Source organism: Pelobates fuscus, chromosome 5 (assembly GCF_036172605.1).
Source record: "Pelobates fuscus isolate aPelFus1 chromosome 5, aPelFus1.pri, whole genome shotgun sequence".
NCBI classification, from domain to species: domain Eukaryota; kingdom Metazoa; phylum Chordata; class Amphibia; order Anura; family Pelobatidae; genus Pelobates; species Pelobates fuscus.
The window spans coordinates 257,437,964-257,450,696 of NC_086321.1; the positions used below are offsets into that span (position 1 = coordinate 257,437,964).

Genomic DNA, 12,733 nt, shown 5'->3' on the forward strand with positions numbered 1-12,733 from the left:
CACAATGAAACGGATTGTGCTCTCATCCAGTCTGTTTTATTTAGCCGCGACCGACGCTGGACGGGTACATACCCCGCGCACCTGAGGTGATCTCTGACTAGGTATAAGCCAATCTATTCGGCAAAAAAGGGGACAGAGTCGCAAGCTTCAGTGCAGAATATCCCCCATGGCAGTGCATTTATTATTGATAGAGCTGTAGGACACTCTCTATCAGGCTGATGGCCAGCACTGATGGGTTCATACCCTGTTGCAACCGGGGTGAGCCCCCTACAGTACTGCTGCTTCTACTCCTACCCCTCTCAAGAGCGAGCTCGAGGATTGAAAATCCGAACTTCGGATCTGGGACCAGCACTTACAGGTTCAGACCCGGTGCTCTTGGGGTGAGACCCCTACGATAGGCGAGTCACACTACCCAACCGAAGGAAGTCTTACATCAACAGCCTCTACCTACAGCTGAAGGAATACCTCCATTGATAATGAATCATGATACGGTACGGGTTTATGCCCTGTACCTATTCTGCGGCCTGCAGTTAAAGGCCCACGGGCCCGGCTATTTGGCCACGATTCGGAATAGACCCGCAAGGGTTTCCGTGAACACTGCCTACTGTCATAGTAGACTGATCTGTTTGCCCTGCATCCTGTGCCTGAATACTGGTTTGTGCCTTACACAGGGGTATCCCTTACTACGATAAACCTACTTGACAACGTTATGCACTCGTGGCTTTGCAGCCTCTTGCTTAGAATGTCCATATCCGCTGACGGTCGGACAAACCCATGCCCGTCCATGCCGATCAGAACGGCTCAGACGACTATAGTGACCAACGGAGGAGGTCTTTCAGGATTCACGACCGTACCATGGGCGATGCTGGATGCCGCCAAACATCGTCCAGGAACGGGCATACAACTTGGGTATATGGACTCAAAAAACTGTTTCTGCTCCTCGCAGGAAACCCCAGTGTTGGCCTCTCCCATAGGATGCCGATAGCAGCACTCATCCGCACTGACGGATGGTTGGCGGTACTGGGCGCCAAGATAATCGGAACCCCAGGCACAAGGCACAAAGTTCCGAAGGGAACTTATTAGACACGCAAGGGTCGCACGGCTTTCATAAGGGCCCAAACCCCTAGGAAGGAGGTGTTATGTGATTACCTTTACAAGGGATTCTTTGGAACTGGTTGGCAACAGAGCCGGTCGTCGACCACTTTGGGACATCTGACCCGAGATCCGCTACCGCTAGCTCTATTACCCATATAGAGCGAGAGTCAACCAATGGTGCTCCAGATAAGCGGACAGAGAACACGGTACACACAGATGCCATCAATATACCTCCTACTACATCCACAGGGGATTTCACCACATCTAGGTGAAAGGCACTCAATCCTGGGGAAGACCACTTTCACGTAGTCAACCGACTTGCCTTCAGGACCTAAAGACACGTCAGGACGGTCTTCTTGCTTCTTGCTGGGCGCTCAACGGGGAAGACCTCCCCACAACGCCGAAAACTGGGTCTCTCGGCACACCATAGGACTCTTATTTAGTTCTGTACTCTTTTCTCAGCGTTAAAAATGCAAAATACGAAGCCTCCTGTCATGTGGTAAAATTGAAGATTATGCTAGCTTTAGTGTACTAATAATCTTAATTTTAATAATGACAGGAGGCGAGTATTTCCCCCCCCTGCTTCTCTGCCCACCCTTTCTATTTGTTTGCTTTGCAGATATCAGGTGCTCAGGTAGGTTTGGCTCTCACATCGGTGCTTATATGATATGTCCGTACTTCCATTAATATGGAATCCTCATTAGAGTTCTCATTACAATTACTCAGTTATCAGATTATAGTTACTATATTCTCCAATGGGATGTTAGGTGGTACTTTAATTGGAGTTACATGTTCGTGACTATGTCTAAACCTGTCACACATTCTCTTTTCAGTATGATTCATCTTTGAAGATAATTGGCAGTTCACGTGAAACTATTGGAGATTTTATCCTTCGAATTTGTCTCAACCCTGAACTCTTTTTCGTTGTTCGAATAGAATTCTTTGAAAGTTTGTTCCTTCGCACATGGGAACTTGAAGTTTTTATTAGTTTTATTGTTTGCTATATATTTACTTCTGCTTGTTGTCGCTTTATGAAAGAGGAAATGATAAGGTCACATTGCCTTGTGTACATCCTGCTCTCCTGTGATTGGTTCTTTTTTCTATGTGTTTCTTTACTGCTGTATGGAGTTAGTAAAGAGAGATATGCAAAATACTCGTCTCCTGTCATTATTAAAATTAACATTATTAGTACACTAAAGCTAGCATAATCTTCAATTGTATTTATTCTTTTATTTTACTGCCATTAAAGCAGAATTGTGGAATTGGTAAAGGATGTAATCACTACATTTGATTCTTGACCTGTATTACATGTTTACTCTTACTTATGGCATCATTGAGTAAATATTTAATTAATAGTATTTTAATAGTATTTTGTATAAACCGTCCACTATTGAAACAAGTAAACTATTGATATGTTACTGAAAAAAACTGTATCTAGCTGTACATGGTAGCAAGATGCTTGGAACCATTGTCCTAGAGAAGAGATTAACTCCACATTTGGTGGGTCATTGTAAGTTATTGTCAGTCAGCATATCGAACCGCCATCTACAGATCTTAGATCTCAACCCAATTAGCTCTGAGTGAATGCATCGGGGACCAATTCAGACCTGAAGAAGATTTAAAATAGCCCGAACAGAAATCAGACTAGTGGATTGAAAAATACGACAGAAAAAAAAACCAGTTAATGGAGTGGGTAGTAGAATGAATGCAAAATTAAAGCTTGTTCTTCACGTCATTATCACAACCATACCAGCAAATGTGTTAGTCTACAGTTCGTCTGGAGACTGTAAAAAAAAAAGCAACAAAATAAAAGAATGCTTTGCATGATAAATAGAGAAATAACGTGGCAGTGTGTTAATATTGCTTATAAATTACATTTTTTTTAATCATGTTTGGAAGAATGCAAAAGGGAGCAAAGCAATGCTGATAAAGTTCGGGATATATCTAGTAATAAGTGCTATCTCCAATAAAGATTGGAGCTCAGTGTACATAGCTAAAGGACACTTTGGCATTAAAGCGAGCGTGTCTGTAGATTTTTCATCTTATTTTTTTTTTTGTGTTAACTCTGCTATTGAAACAACATCAAAAGGGCAAGAACGACTCTCGTGTCTGGCTTAACATATGCATTGTAAAAAAAAAAAAAGTGAGTCGACTGTAATTACCAGTTTGCAGAGCGAATTCCTGCAGGGTTTTTGCTCTACCCATTAGTAAAAGAGATAAGTTGAAATATATTAAAATTTCACAATGCAACTGGGAGTTTTTGTTCACAGTAAATGTGTTAATGTTTCTTCATTGCCCCAGTGTTTGTGTTTAAATTTAGGCTGTATGCCCAACAGGGATGAGTTTACGGGGGAAATCTATGTGTAAAAGAAGAGTTCTTTTTTATATATTCCTATATGTATGTGTATGATCATATACTGTAACTAAACCCCCATTCATTTTGCCAAGGTGAGATGTTTTTAAATAAAACTATAATTATCCTGTGCGCTGGATCTTGTATGTTGTATGAATTGGCCCCAAAAGCACCCTTACAACTATGCATGTTCGTCTGAGTGCAGCCCTCTTGGTTATATACATATGTATATATGTATAAACAGAGAGGGAGAGAGGATACATAATGTTGAACTGTGTATTATGGGAAAATAAGAACCTGGCATTTATATTCCAGCGATGCCCCGAGATTAAGATTTCAGTATTCCTCTGTGTCATTCATGCCATGCCATATGGTTTTTATTTAAAATGTGTGGTGTCATGTGATGATCTGTCCACTGAAGTATCTTATATATCTTTTACGCACATTATTCAGTTACCAATTTTCTCAAATCATTAACTTTTTGTATGAGGTGTACTATGTTGTACAACTTTGACTGGAAAGGAATTGTATCGTAAAGAAATTCCTAGCACCATAACAACTACATATAACAGTGGTTATGGTTATGGTGGTTGAAGTGTTCCTTTTAAATTATCGTCTTACCAGATCGGAGTTTGCAAAGGTTTTGCTTTAACAGTGCACTTCCTTCCTTGCTTCATTTGTCCATATAACTCCCCAAAATAATCCAGTAAGGGAATCTATTTTTTTAGTTCTTACTCTTTGGTTGCACTAGCTGTATAGAAAATATTAAATAAAACAGTGCAATTCCCAAATATTGCCCAATTGTGCAATGATTTATACTTGCTCCAATTCAACTCTTTCAGATCAGTTATATTGGTCAAGATAAATACATAGAGCTGATTTGGAGGTTCCCTTACCCTTTCACATGGCCAAAGAAAGAGTGTTGCCATGGAGGGGCACTGTGAGGATCTTTCCCACAGTCTAAAGGCATAAGTCCGGCCGTGAGTGGAGTCGTCAGCGGTCTGCCATAGTCTAGTATATAACAGTGAAATGCAGTGAGCTGGAGGTTGTGCTGGTTGCATAGGAGTTGAAAGTCCAAAAGAGGTTACTTCACTTCTGCGATTGAAGTAAAGAGAAGGCAGAATGTTTGAGTTGAGCATATTAAAAGCGTTTGGCGTAATAATGCCGTTAGTGTGCAGGTCCTTAATTCACAACTGAGGTTGCAGATTACTAGAGATCAAGAATTCCTGTTGAAACTTTTATTTTGGAGAAGTCAGTTTGTGAAGGTATTTAAGGTACTAGTTTCTCACAACTTTTGGTGTTCTGTGTTGTACTGCATGTGCTAAAGAGTGCTAAATAAATCAAACACTAAATGAATTGAAGTTTTAGTAGTTGATCCTGGTTTGAATTACTTCGTTTTTTTATGTCTGATTAGTACTGACTCATTTTCCACAAAAAGGAACCCCAATAGTTTCCAGGCGAATTCATGGCAGTCTAGAATCTAAAGGTAACATTAACATTTTGTAGTGTTTATATTCAAAAAAGAACAAATGATCTCTGCTAAATTGTTAAACTTTTATGACAGTCTAAAATATTCGTGGCTAACTATACATATGTGTACATTTCTAACGACACTCAGACAGCTCTTGGCAAGTTGTTTTACAAACTTCTGTCTTGTACGGGTTAACCATCACCTGACAGTTGCAAACACCTGTAATGATAAAACCTTCAACAAATTCTCTATTAGGAGGTATAATTCTGGTATAAGGTCTTTAACAGTCAGATCGACAACAAAAATCATCATTGGTTCTTCAGTGGTTAAACATAATGTGGGAATGTGATTTTTTTTTTACTTTCTGTCCACACGATCCGATGTTTGAGTTCTGGAACTAAAAAATGTTGCACTTTAGAAGTTGTATGAAATATTCTATTGTACCCTTTGTAATATATTGCCTAATGCATAACTATTCCAATCCATTTAAAGTACATTTTAAAAAAAAAATTCACAGTGACGTGTATTAAAGATAAACAGTGGGCACCATAGCAACTAAATTGCAATTAAGTTGTTATGATGCCAGTAGATCACTGGGCGCTTTCTTACCTGAAGGGGATAAAACCATTCTAGAAGGGTTTAACCCTAACGGTTGCCACCAGTGCCCACTCGCCATTTGGCAGGGGATCAGCTCATTGGCTAGAGCTGTCAGCCGATGCTCTAAGCCAATTAGTAGCTCCCCATTAAAAAAAAAAAAAAAAAAAGTACAGACATACGTATATATATTTGGATAATTATTTTACTATCTATATATATATATATGCTAAAAATAATCATAATAATATGTAATCACAAACATAATGAGTGTATTTATGCTACATTGTGTACAGAAATTTATGAGCAACCGAGTTCACCTATGTATAGATTGTAGGCTGCACACTCTCAGTTCTCTTGTAGAGGTTACACTGTACTAGCCATACTAATGCCTTTAGATAATTGGTGGCTACTGCTTGGTATCTCACTAAGATACATTTGCCTAAATCTACTAAGGTTCTGGGCCTAGTAATAAAATAGCTGCTTAATAGCTGTTTCGTTCCATAAAGAGTTAAAATCAGACTGTCCCCATTGTAGCGTTCACTTGTGCAGCTGAACAATTAATTACAGAGTTCATTAATTAGTGAACATATTAAAGAAAGACACCGTTACTGACAAGTGCAGACATGATATATCATTGAGTCGATAAACTATTGAACATAGAAGTGGACCTTTCAGCAAGATCTCCTTTCTTTCCCCTGTTAACTAACAGACACATATATTATCCCTGCTTCATCAGCAGATGTCGTTGGTAATATATTTCATATTACTATTTCCGTTAATCAGGGCTACATACTTACATAGCTTGGAAAATGAGCGATCAAACAGTTTACATGATAAAGGGGACAAGCTGGAGCTACTGTGTGCGACTAATTTATTCAATGCCCGGACCTTATTAAATAGTGTTGTTACTGAAGAGATATAAACCAGTTGTAGAGGAAAAACATACTAAAACAAATAAGGTGTTTAGGTTGCAAAACATATCTTTGTTTTTATTGTAGACCTGGGTTGTACACGTTTTAATCTGGTATGCAACAGAACAGTCAGAAGTACCGAGAGAGAAAAGTTTAATCTACGAGGAACATACTGACTATCAAAAAGAACTCGAAGTCTGACGGCAGCAGTAAACGAAAGAAAAAATAGTTATAATAACATACCTTCCAACATTTCAAATGGACAAAGAGGGTCACTTTAAGTTTAGGGGTGTGAGTGGGGTTGTGGTGAAGAGGAGGGCTGTTTTTAGAAATTTTAGGTGAATTACTGATAAGGATTTATACAACTAAAATGTAATTTAGAACAAGAACAATGTATCCCATTTACATTTTCTAAACACATTTATTGTAGTTTAAAGACACATTAGTATGAGTATTATTACTGTGATGCTCTGTTATATACTCAGAAAGAAGAACAATATGTAGCTCTTAGAAAATAGTAACATCGGGATGGAAATTAGGGACAGTGGGATTTGGCCCAAAAATAAGGACTGTGTCTCCCAAATAGACACTTTGGAGGTTTGTAATACTGCACTGTGTGTGAACTAAATCACAGTAAAGAAGTGTTTTACATTTTTTTTTTTTTAAACTAAATTCATTAAAGCAAATCTAATTGATAAACACAAGAAACACATAAAGGAGAATATAATTTGCAGGTAAAATTATGTTAAATAGAACATATTAATGCAATGGTTTTTTTTCAACATGAGGTCACCCAACATGGTTAAATAATTAGAATTTGTGATTTTTTTTAAAAATATACCAACAATTAGCACTTGATTAAAAATGTACTAATAGTGATAACTTTAATTAATTAATAATTGCATTTCTTATACACAACCTTATACACAAATAAACGTATATCCATTTCTATTCAAAATATTTCCTGATTGATCATGTCTCTTATTATATAATATTGTTCTAACAGTATCAAGGATTAGGTTTTAGATGTATATGCAATAAAATTTATATTTACTTACACAAAATAAGCCAGGTCACTGGAAAATGCGCTGCATTAATGTTACTGGTTAATGTCTCTTATGACCCTTAAGCTTCAAAATCTCATACATATTGCAAGAGCCAGCCATTTCTGTACATAAATTGTCATGTGGACAACTGGATCGATTAATCTTTCTGTTTCCATCTCTCTTGCAGGCCATCCGATGTACACTTGTAAATTGCACATGTGAATGTTTCCAGCCTGGGAAGATTAACCTGAGAACTTGTGACCAGTGTAAACATGGATGGGTGGCACATGGTAAGTAAAGTTCCCATTAATGGCCTTGTACTGTCGCTGCAGATTTGGGCATGCACACCGAATGTACATTTGTGCATTTGTTAGGTCGAATTATAGCATATTGCTTTATAAATTTAGGGTATGCGGATGCACACATTTAACAATGTCTCTATCATAAGTAATTCATTTTCTTTCATTTTAGGATGATCTTAGAGCATCCTGTGACGTTATGCATGTATATATAGAAATGTCCTTTTATCCACTCTCCGCAAACTGAAATACAACAGAGTTCTTTTTTTGGGGGGGAGGGAGGGCTAGATAAACATAACTAAACATAAGTAATTGTAGTTATTTACTAAAGTGTTAACAGTTTGACATTCTAAATTAATTTAAAAATTAGGCCACAATAATGAAATTATTATTATTATGAAAGGTAAAATGCACTTTTTTGCATCTACTACGGTGGGAATTTTTTGGAATTTAGAAGGAATTTCATATTTCAGACTAAAAGAGCTGAAAGGAAAACATAGTGTACTTGGAGACTAGTTGAGTTGACCCCCCCTAATTTGACTATTTTGACCTAAAATGAGAAATTCAGTTTAGTGAATAACCCTGTATGAATTCACTTTGCATTCTCGACAATTCAATTGTCTTACCCCTTCTTATGGTTACACTAATACCCCTATAGTGCAGCATTTCTACAGGCCTGGATGATGGCACACAGCTTTCTGCCAGCTCAGAGCAGAAGATAGGATGACTTTGACAACTCCTATGACTGATCTTATAGTCTAGCAATAAAGAATTAACAAATACACAATATTTATTAACTTAACACCAGAAAACCAATAAATAACATGTAAATATTATATATATATATATATATATATATATATATATATATATATATATATATATATATATATTACCACCTTTCTTTCTAATACTGGGAAAACCTATTTTTATCCCTTCTTCCTCCTATTCTGTGATAATTTATTGGTGCCACGCTTATTAACAGAGGCTAATTGTGGCCGAAACTTGCTTACACTTACTAATATTATGGATGAATAACTAGGAACTGAAAGCATAAAGGTCCAAGAAATCTTTTGTCCATGCACTTGACTTGAAATTGGTTTGACAAAAATTGGCGAGACTGCACCCATTACTTGCTTGCACCACAATCACTGTTGCGAGCGGTTTCCATTGGATATGGTGTCTTTTTAAAACAACAGAAACTTAAAAGAAGAACAAATAATTGTAATCACAATTATTTATTTAGTGCTAACATTCCGCAGCGCTATTCAATAGGTAAAACAAGACTAGCAATTCATTTTAACAAAGCATGTTTGACGTACGAAATAAGTAGAAGCAAAGCAAAACACAAAAAAAGACAGGAAGAATTCTATTCGGCTTAAAAAAAATATGCTTAATTTAAGCAATGTTGTACACCTACAAATTTTGTTAGTATCCCATAAACCGCAGCTTCCTGTCTTATCAATACACAGTATAAAATAACAGCCTTTCAACCTGTTGGATTTGCTGTAGTAATCCAATTATTTTCAGCCTTTTAGGTGCTCCTTGCGTAGAAAAGTTGCCTATTGTAAATGTGTATGTATTTTCATTTTTAAATGTTAGCCATCTCTTTCAAACCATCATTATAGAAATTAAAAAGGCGAAGTCTACTATGATTTTTAAAAATTCTGGTAGTCACTCAAAGAGACGAAGGACGTGCATCCCATATGTAGATTTCCAAACAACAGCTCTCATCTTAATGACTTGCTGCGCAATGCACCTTCCTTGTAAACGCATTCTGATACCTGTCAGATTCTTGCATTTGATGGCTTGGTGAGACAAGTCGAGGGAGTATTTCATCTGCCAGCGCCGTATAGATAGGCTTTCTAAATGAGTGCCTGAGGACTGAGATATGCCTGCTTTGAGGCTTTGACCTGCCTTTTTTTAAATACTTTAAAAAAGGAGTTTAAAAACACACACACAGCTGATTAAATCATAGCACAATAGCAACAGAATGTTAAAAAGCACCCAATCGAATCAGATTACTATTCCACACCTCCATCATTCAACCGGAAAGGTTTCAAATAACTGATTGAATACAAATTGGAGCTCCCTGCTGTAGTCACACTGTTTCCTGCTGTTGTCGTTAATGAGTTTAATTTACATCTCTATGGTTAGTAATGGAAGGTTAGATTTAAACAAAATAATATTTAATATAACTGTGCATTAATGATCCTTGCAGTTGTTCAACCATTATGAATTAAAAACAGAGCTCATTGCAGATTCCATAGATCCTTAAATATATCTGGTGCTTTGGGTGATATTATTAACAGTTCTGGCTGTTCACATATTGAATATATATATAGACTTGCAAGGTGAAACAAAATTCAAAGCATTTCTTATAGAGTCAGAAAGCTGTATGTCAATTAAACTATCTACTTCTGCTACAATATTTAATTAAGATAAATGACCCTTGTTAGCACTTACATAGAAAATAGCTTGTGATGTACAATGAAGGGTTCAGTCTGTATTCTTGCCTTGAAATGGCCCAGATTCCATTTTAAACATCATACCTGTGAATGGTAATGTATATGGGAGATTCAGGAATGCCCTGTATGAATTAAGGCAATATGAGATGCGGCAATCACTGGTTTCATATATCATTAAATATAGTTAAAGGGATACTATAGTGCCAGGAATACAAAGCTGTATTCCTGGCACTAAAGCTCCCTCTGCCTCCCCCCTCCCTCGTGAATCCCCCACAGTCAGTGAATAAAGGGTTAAAAACCCTTTCTTAACTTACTTGATGCCAGCGCTGATGTCCTCCGCCTTTGACATCCCTCTACGATTTGGCATTAATGTTCATGTGCGGCAAGTACCATGCACACAATGCTTTTCTATGGGAAATAGTTGACGCTGGATGTCCTGATGCAGACCGTAAGAGCGTCCAGAGTCAGTTAAGGGACCAAATGTCCGTTAACATACAGGAAGCGACTCTGTCTGGTGGACAGTCACTGGAGGCAGACTTAGTGCTTCAATGTAGGCATGGCAGTTTCACTGGAAGTGCAATGTTTTACATTGCAGCACTAAGTCAAACAGTGACACTATATCCAGATCACTTCAATGAGCTGAAGTGGTCTGGGTGCCTATAGTGTCCCTTTAAATAGTGTACTATATGATATAACCACATCTTTAAAAAAAAGTATGTGCTGTATTCACATATTTTTTGCTGTATGGGTGTGTGCAATTTAAGGAAATATTTCCAGAATATAAACCAACCATAGGTTGTCAGGGGAGCGCCGCTATCATTGATCTGCAGCCTTAGGCCCCCCTAGCGGCAATGCAAAGTAGGCACCTGCCTTCCCAAAACGGCAGGCGCCTACTCTGCTTCTTATCGTTGGTGGGTCGGTGGGATGCACTGGGGATCCGGGGGGGGTGGAGGGGAGGGGGATGGTGCCAAACGTTTTCACTTGTAAGGGGCCCAGCGAGCTCGGGCACCTTATATACACACAGACCCGGTGAGGGTCTTTGCAGAGCTGTGCGGCAGGAAGGGGGGAAGGACGCTTTTAGCTTTCTCCTCTACGTCTGCCGCCGAGTGCCGGCTTTCAAAATGCCGCCGTGGTTACCACGACACCGCTCAATTCAACTTGGTGCCACTTCGTTGGAAGTGCATTCACCCGGCGGAGCCACTGAGGTAAAGATTGAGACCCCCTACCTAGAGCGCCACCGGACCACTAGGGAAAAAGCTGCCCCCTTCCTGGAAGCAAGTAAGAAACACTTGAAAAAATATTAAATTAAAATAGAAAAATATATATATAATAATAAAATTAAAAAGATGCTCCCCTCTCATACACTGCAACACTCAGCCCCAATCCTAAACTTTAAAGTCTCTCTCACACTACACACACTACACACTCTGCACCCCTCACAACCACACACACTGCACCCTTCACAACCACACACACTGAAGCCCTCACTATCACACAAACGACACCCTTCACAACCACACACACTGCACCCCCTCACAACCACACACTACAGCGCTCACATTTGGCACTTTGAGGAAAAAAAGTTGGTTTGTATTGCGGTTTGGGCACTTGGGCTCGCCATAACTGATATAGATCCTTAAAAAAGCTCAGTTTAAATATTCCTACTAATATTCCTTGGTAGCTACTAGTCCTGAAATATATGACAACAATTGAAATAACCTTAAATATGTATTGATTACATAAGCTGAAAAGATAGTTTCCTTCACTAAATCCCGGACATACAAGCTCACAATTGTTACAGGTGCGAAGAAAGCAGCCAAGGTATAAGCAGATATTGTTTATCAAACTTGAGTTTCCTACTCTCTTCTCTAATACCTCCTCTTTCAAGGCTCTATGACCCAAATTCAATGTTGAACATTTAACAACTTTGAATAATCTACAAACTAATTAGCTGAGCACCTTTGAGAATCTCGAGGTTGTAGAGAAATCCCCAATGTGTACAGAGAAAGCTTTCTCTAGAAACAGAGGCCCGAGGCTGGGTGATGTTAACCCTGAAAGCTTCATATTCATTAGCCCAGTCACTGGCAGGGAAAGTCTATTAAGAATTCCCTGGAATGTATAATATGCTTGTCTCCGACAAAATCACTTGTCAAGTTAGAAACCTCGTCAGCAGGAAAGGATGTTGTAGGATCAGAGGAGACAGAAATATGTGTCACTGAGGCCATCAAAATTGAGATGGGGAAAAAAAGATTAGGGTAAAAGAAAAAAAGCAGACAATTATATTTATGCTATTGCCTTTATGTTGTAGCTATGTGTTATTATTATCTGGAGGTGCTGAGTGTGCAGTTGCCTCAAAGGGAATTAGACGAGAGACAAGGGGGGAAACATGATCGTTATTAACTGAAGAGGCAGTGTGTCAAAGCTGGATAGGGTTCAAAGTTTTGCTTTAAAAAAGAAAAAAAAAGAACAAAAAAAACTAAAGAATTTTTTTTC

At 38.3% G+C, this 12,733-nt stretch overlaps 1 protein-coding gene across 4 annotated transcripts in view; it reads left to right on the forward strand.

The window, feature by feature from the left end:
• Positions 1 to 12,733, forward strand: part of BNC2 (basonuclin zinc finger protein 2) — a 569,366-nt gene that overhangs the window by 468,060 nt on the left and 88,573 nt on the right. For all 4 annotated transcript variants that reach the window (XM_063455247.1, XM_063455245.1, XM_063455249.1 and 1 more), the window contains one exon: positions 7,661 to 7,763. In XM_063455247.1, the coding sequence (XP_063311317.1) occupies positions 7,661 to 7,763 (103 nt within the window). The remainder of the gene's footprint in view (positions 1 to 7,660; positions 7,764 to 12,733) is intronic.